This window comes from Condylura cristata, unplaced genomic scaffold (assembly GCF_000260355.1).
Source record: "Condylura cristata isolate star-nosed mole 26May11 unplaced genomic scaffold, ConCri1.0 scaffold00003, whole genome shotgun sequence".
NCBI lineage: Eukaryota > Metazoa > Chordata > Mammalia > Eulipotyphla > Talpidae > Condylura > Condylura cristata.
In genome coordinates, this window is record NW_004567104.1 from 47,814,204 (window position 1) to 47,821,998 (window position 7,795).

The window sequence follows — 7,795 nt, forward strand, 5'->3', positions numbered from 1 at the left end:
CCCATGCTTACTGCAGCATTATTGACAACAGTAGAGAACTGGAAACAACCTAATGCCCCTCAACAGATGGCTAGATAAAGATATGCTATATATACACAATGGAACACTACTCACATATTTTTCCTCTAATTTGTTGGACTTACCAGGATTCTGAGAATAGAAGTTGCTCCTCTTTCCTTCAAGTCCTTGTGTGTAGTTTCTCACCATGGAGGTGTACAAGCAGCAATTTGCTGGTAAAGGCACTAGTGTGCCATGTGTAATTACAGGGGTTTGATTTACAAGACTTCCAGGCTCATTAAAACTTCATAGTATTCAAATGTGGAATTTTACATACCAATATTAGCATCTGTTTGCTTTATGACCTCTTATTTATTTTATATGTCTGAGTTCTCAAACAGACAAGCATGGTGTCTGTCCTGAAGTGAATATGGAAGAGCTGGACTTGATTTCTGGTTTTACTACACATAAGTGTGTGGCCCTTTTGATATTCAGTTACATTATTTATAAAATGTGAATAATAACACTTTTGATTCAGGACCTTTTCAATAACTAAACATGAAAAAATTATATATAAATGAAAGCTTTAAACACAATACTTGACAGAGAAGGGTTAACCAGTAAACATTATTTAAATTAGGAAAAAAGTAAGTGGATTCGAGTACCAAAATAAAAACCAATAGTATTGGGTTATATCACACAGAACAAAGCAAATAACCTTGAGTCCATATTGATATAAATAAATAACTGAAAAAAACATGTAAATAGGAACATTCTTTTTGAAGAGGAATTCTCATTAACATGCCAAAGCAATGACAAAAAAGAAAAATCATTACAGTAATAACTCTTGTAGGCGAGAACAACCAATGTTGCTAAAATAAGTGGGCAAAATATTAGGAAAAACAGGATATTTGCATAGCTCCAAAGCATTTCCCCCCAGACAGACATTTAGTTGCAAAGGGGAAAATAGCAACTCCACAGTGGAAAAAACCAGCAGATACCATTACTAATAAGACACATCAATATTGTGTGCCCCCATGTGACATATTAAGAAGGACATATCACTTCTGACTAAATATGTTATTTTGGTCTAAGTGTTATAACCCCTTATTATTAGTTTGCTGACTAAAAAATGGAAGAACTTAATCAAATCATTAGATACCAATAGTAACTCAAATTGAGGTGTATCATACAAAATATCTCACCAGTATTCCTTAAAAGTCTCAAGGTCATGAAAGGTAAAGATAACTTGGTAAACTGTCACTAATACAAGGAAACTACGATGTGATTAAAGACATGCAATTGGAATCTTTGACTGGATCTTGAAATAGAGAAAGGATGTTAGTGAAAAGAGTGGTGAAATCCAAGTAAAGTCTATAGTAATTGTATTGTGTCAACACTGATTTTGTAGTTTTGGTAAATATCTATCCTCATATAATATTGGGGGAAATTGGTGGAAGGGGATATGGGAATGCTCTATACTGTTTTTTCAACTTTTTTGAAGTCTGAAACTATTCTAAAATAAAAGGTTAAAAAAGACAGTTGTAGTTAGAGTGTTGTCTTTTGTAAATGCCACATAACCTTACAATTCTTTCTGCCACTAACTGCCACTCTTCTCACTGGGATCAGGTTTCACAGTTTACAAATCTGCCCCCATGTACCATCACACTGAGACGGACAGTCCTGTGAAATATCGTTCCCATTTCACTGCTGATAAAACTGAGGCTCAGACAGGGGCGGGGGGTTGCCTAAGTTTATCTTGAAGTTCTTTCCCTTCTTCTGCGTGTCACCTAAGAGGCTAGTTGGTGGGAGAAAACTCACTCTGCTTAACAAAAGTACACAAGCCAGTGATACTTTATTATACAAGGAAGTTGGCAAAGGACAGATTAAATTTTGTCAAAGAATCCCTAGCAAATACTTCCAATGCTCCATCTGGCGATGCAGTTAACATAATAAAACAATAGCTGATATTAACTGAGTACTTGCAATGTGCCACAATCATTAAAGGAAATCCAAATCCCACTATGAAAACTGGAATTTTCATTAGGCTCCAGACTTAGAAAAGGCCCAGCTTCAAAGATTCTGATTTGCACAGACCAAGGACTCCTATTTCCAGAAGTTCACAAACCTCCTTTCTTATCTGAATGAGAGAAGAAAAAAACAAGGTTAAAATTAAGAAAAGGTGGTGAGTAAATTGAACATAAAGGTACTCCTTTATGTGATTGCTATGGTCAAATCAAGAAGGGAATAAAATCCTCATCCAAGTTATTCATAGTAAAATATTTATGTATGTAAAAGAAGAAATATTATTAAAAAAATCAGTTTCATTAAGGTGTCCTTTTGTCTGTAAGTCATTTAAGATACAAATTTCATTACAAGATCTTAGACAAAGATGTTTCAAAATATCCAAAATGTGTTTAGATTATACACAATATTTTAGCATATAATTATTGTTAATGATAACAACGTAATAAAATCATCATGGGTGGTAACAAGGGTTTTTACAAATTATTTCTTTTTTAAAAATTATTTATTTATTTATATATATTTTACCTCACTCATGTATCACAGTCTCTTGTGCTCTTCTCACCCTCATTTTGATCCCTTTCTCCCTCTCTCCCCTACTTCTTTTTCTCACCATCAAATATAGGTTTATATGCCTGAGATCAAATTCATTAAACCACTTTTTAAAAATCAGTCAATTCAGGGTATAGACAGGTATGTGTGTGTGTTTCTGAAAAAACTGTCATGTAACTTGATATAACCTATCAATTATTTATAATCATGTATGGTCATTCCAGGGATATAGTTTTAGTGGTAAATTAATTCACTCAGCATGTTTGCAGGAGTAATTACAAGTTTCTTTGATAGTTACTGCCATGATTCATTCCTGGTTGGTGTGCCAACCATGTTTATTGCTGCACAAACCCTTTTCTTGCCAACAACAATGAAGTGGCAGATTAGATTGAAAAATTAGCCACAATATAACAGGGTAGGTAGCAAATAAGTTCTGACATTATGATAGTAATGGATTACTTTCATAAATAGATAATGAGTTACTGCTTGGTCCCACAAAAGCATTCAAAATTAAGACCAGTTTTAATTCACTGAGACATTCAAAGTTTCCCTACCCACAATACCAAAAAATAGACTTATAAAGTAAGAGGGAGAGGTGGAGATGAGGGCAATGAGGCAAGTTTGTGCCCCCACCCCCAACCAGGTGCACTTATAAGGATGAATGGCAAAGATGACCATGTCTCTGTAGCAAGCTGCAAACAAATGTGTCAAGTCCTTTCAATTGTCCTGTTTCGTAAACGTACAGAATAGTTGTGGTGCCAGTGGGGCAGAGGCCACTGAGCATTTAATGAGGAAACAAAACCGATTCCTATGAAACACATGGAAAGTATACAGTTACATATAAGAGGTGAGATGGTCTCTATAACTGTTGTTACTTTAGAGTTGAAAGAAAGAAATCATTTCAAAGGCCAGAATGTGCTGGCTCCCCATGTCAAAGACTTTTTTAGTGTGTTTGAACCCAAGTTCAAGTTGAAAAAAAAAAGATTAAAGGCATCTGATGATTACATAGTACCTCGGGAATGTCCATCATCCTCCTCAACTTCTGATCTCTCCAGTTCCAGTCAAAGACCAAAAACTTTAAGGGGTTCAAATTAAGGCCACCTGAAAGAGACACGGAGAGTTGCTATACTGAAGACCACATGACATAAGCTTATTAAAATGATTTTTTATTCTCCTGGTTGCTTTTTGCCTCATTTGTTCTCCTCTCCCCAGGCAACTAATCTCCATACATTAAGTGCTACCCTTGCTTGATGGAAAACAAATGCAGAACTGAGGCTTGTTCTTAAAACTTTATCACTGATTCTGAGGGAAGCAGAGAAGCTGCTCTTGCTAAACTTGTCAAATGCTCAAGGGCTGGCAAAGAATCAATCCCAAACCTCTATCCCAGTCCCAGAGGATGAAGTCTTGTTCCTGACAGAGATTTGATAGTTTGGGGTATTGGTCCTTCAGGGGAGATGAGTCCAACAGAGTCTGCATGGCTCTGAGGATGTAAGTGGGAAGAAGGATGAGGACAGGGCTGAGAGGTTAATTTTAAGCAGAAAAAGAAGTTAAGATGAATGGGCTCTATTCAAAGTCTGCTAGCCTTTGAAGGAACTGGTAAACCACTTAAGGACTATATCCAGGCTGTTTTCCTATCTAGAGACAATTATGGCATCTTGTCTATCTAGACACAGCAATGGAATGTGGGCTGGAGGGGACCTCAGGGACTGACTGTTCCTCAGAGGTCTCAGAGTTCGAGTACACTTAGTTTCTCCTATCCCCAACTTCTTGTCACTATTATACTTTATCTGGGAAATGAAACCGAAGTTTTTCTCTGCAGTTTCTTCACTTATTTTCTTCTCTGCCCAAAGGACTTTTTTTTTAAACTGCATTTTATTTAAAATCCCCTCTTTACAAAATTAAAAATGATAAATTGAGAAAGACGGGAATAGGGATGGGTGACAGTCTTCCCTTAAAAATAACTTATAGCTGGTGAAGAACAAACAGGTAAAGATTCTTTGCAAGGCAACTGGGCATTATATAGTAAGAGCTTTAAAATGCTTAATATTTGATAAGATAAATTTCCTTTGATGACATATGTGACAAAAAACAATAGAAAGTTAAACAAAGTTGCTTGCAAAGATGATCACTGCAGTATTACTTCCAATAGCAAAAATTAAGTAACAATCCCAAATCCTACCATAAATAGGATTGATAAAACACAATATAACTCGCGTTAACATCCAGATTATAGAAAGAATATATACAACTCAGTAGAAAAAAAAAAGGCAAAGTGGTTAAAAACTGGAAAAAGCTGGCCCTCCCTGGTGGCACAGCACTAAGAAGCTAAAGCCACTTCCACATGAGTTCGAATACTGCCTGCCCCGGAGGTGATATACATGGCAGGCAGAACTCTCCTGGCTCACCCGCTGCTCCCCCCAGCAGTGTACTTCGTGGATCTGCCTGCACTGCTCCCCACTTTGTCTCTGGTGAATCCTCTCACTGCCCCTACACCTCTGGCCTGTAACCCAGTTCTGTATGAATAAATAAATCTGTAAAAAAAGAAAAAAAAATTGGAAAAAGCTACCGAATAGACATTTTCCAAAGACAGACAGATGGCCAACAGGTACATGAAAGGGAAATGCAAATCAAAACCATAAACTCTCACACTTTTCTTGACTTTTATCAGAAAGATGAGATGACAAGTACTAGTGAGGATGCAGAAAAAAAGAGAACCCTGTGCACTATTTTTGGGAATGTTAATTGGTATAATCACCAAAGATAGTTTAAAGGTTTTTTAAAAGATTAAAAATAGATTTGATTCGGCCCTCCTTGGTGGCGCAGCACTAAGAAGCTATAGCCACTTCTGCATGAGTTCAATCCATGCCCTAGAGGTGACCCACATGGGTGGCAGACCTCTCCTGACAGGCCTGCTGCTCCCCTCAGCAGTTTGCTTCCTCAGTTGGCCTGTTGTGCTCCCTACTCTGTCTCTGGTGAAGCCTCACTGCCCCTGCACCTCTGGCCTGTACCCCCATTCTGTATGCATAAATAAATAAATCTCTAAAAAATTTTTGATTCAGCAATTCCACTTCTGAGTAATACAACAAAAGGAAATAAAACACTATCTCAAAAAAAAAAAAAGACATATGCATCCCCCATGTCCTCTCTCTTATAAAATTAAGAACTAGTATGGCATTAGAATAATAGACACACAGATTAATGGTACAGAATTGACAGTTAAGAAATACACAATTACATGAACAGTTCATCTATGATAAAGGAGCCAAGATTAGACAAGAGAAAGTGAAGCCTTTTTAACAAATAGTGCTGGGAAAACTGGACAGCCATATGCAAAGGAATGAAACTAGATGACTATCTCACACCATATACAAAAATTAGCACAAAGTGGATTAAAGACTTAGACATATGACCTGAAACCATAGGAAACAAGCAAAACACTGCATGCCAATGTATTTAAGGGTCTCTTTAGAGACTACTACAGTAGCAAGAGAAGCAAAAATAAACAAATGAGACTATATCAAACTAAAAAGTTTCTGCACAGTGAAAGGAACTGTCATTAAAATGCAAAAATGCCCTACAAAATGGGAGAAAATATTTGCATATTATACATCTAACAAGAGATCAATATCCAGAATCTACAAAGAACTCATACAACTCAACAATAACAGAATTTAAAAGCCTAATCAAAGATGGACAGAAGAGTTAATAGATATTTATCCAAAGTAGATACAGAGATGACCATGAGACACATGAAAAAATGCTCATCATCATTTATTATGAGGGAAATGCAAATCAAAACCACAATAAGATACTATCTTATATCTCTGAGAATGAGACATTTCAAAAAGACCAGAAATATTTCCCTACATGCCTTTTTTTTCAATTATTACAAAAGTTTATTTTTACATTATTTTGCACATTTTTTTTCCATCTCGATTGTAATCCCTGCGGGTTTCCCATCACCAAATCACCCGTGTGCCACCACCATAGTCCTGTGCATTTCCCTCCCTCCCCCCCCCCCCCTGTTTTGATCCCATTCCCCACACCACCCCAACAAAATGTCTCTAAGTATATGGTTGTTCATTATTTTTGTTATTTTCTCGCCTGGTCCATTATACTCCTGCTATGAGTGAAACCATCTGGTATTTTTCTTTCTCTTTCTAGCTTATCTCACTAAGCACCCTACATGCCTTTTTTAATCCTTCCTATACCTCAAAACTCAGTGAAAGACACTTTCATTCAGTCACAGTCAGTAATCCCTCATTTCCACTCCATTAGGATTGAGAAACGCTTATTTGGATTTGACTTTTACCGGTTCCTATTGTCATTTTCATTCTATACCCATTTATCTTGTCAGCTGGATCAGCACTTGAGGGGGAAAAGTTCTGGATCCAAAAAAGCCTGTACAGAGAGACCTTAGGAGGGCTACTTACCCTCTACAATTTCAAGTTTCACTTATAAGTAATAAGACTGCAGGTCTACAAGTTTGTGGTAAGCACTAATTGATAAGTAAGGGTAACAATGATAGTATGAAGTACAAGTAGGGAACTCAAAACATGCTTGTTTCCTTTTCTTATCCCGGAGCACCCAAGCTAAAAGCTTCTGTGTAATTGCACAGATCTCTCTATATAGTGGGCTCATTTAACCTTTATCTGATTTTCATCTCGAGAGAAACACTATTATTTTTAGTTTTTGTTTGTTTCCTGGCAAATCATCATTTCTACAATAGTTACTAAGTTGAGCATTAATATTATTGTTAGATATATAAAAAGTCCAGGAATAGCTCCAGACTGTTATAAAACAAAGTTCTAATACTATATTAAATAAGCAATTTTGAAATGATTATTGAAAATTTCCATCTATCTGGCAGTAGAATAAGGCAGTACAAGCATCAGCAGGTTAGTAGGTTTTTAGGTTACTGGCTTTGAGAATGTCAACAGACTATAAAACCCACTAGTAGATGTTGCTTGGACTTCTATCAGGGCAAAGTACTAAAAGAGAAATGTTTTTAGGGAAATATTTTAAAATAGCTGCATATCATTGTTAGAAACTGCATTAAAAATATTTTTGCGGGCCCTCCCTGGTGGCACAGCGGATTGAAGCATAGCATTAAAAAACTAAAGCCATGAGATTCATATGGAACAACAAAAAACCTCAAATAGCCAAAACCCTCATGTCTAAGAAAAATCAAAATGGAGGCATTACAATCCCAAACTTCAAG

The 7,795-nt window shown here is 36.5% G+C and overlaps 1 protein-coding gene across 1 annotated transcript in view; it reads right to left on the minus strand.

Moving 5' to 3' along the window:
• Positions 1 to 398: 398 nt before the first annotated feature.
• CMSS1 (cms1 ribosomal small subunit homolog (yeast)) overlaps positions 399 to 7,795 on the minus strand; it is a 326,190-nt gene continuing 318,793 nt past the window's right edge. The window contains exons 9-10 of the mRNA XM_004675257.2: positions 3,587 to 3,675; positions 399 to 2,137 (exon numbers count right to left, since the gene is read on the minus strand). Of these exons, the coding sequence (XP_004675314.1) occupies positions 2,054 to 2,137; positions 3,587 to 3,675 (173 nt within the window). The 3' untranslated portion in view covers positions 399 to 2,053. The remainder of the gene's footprint in view (positions 2,138 to 3,586; positions 3,676 to 7,795) is intronic.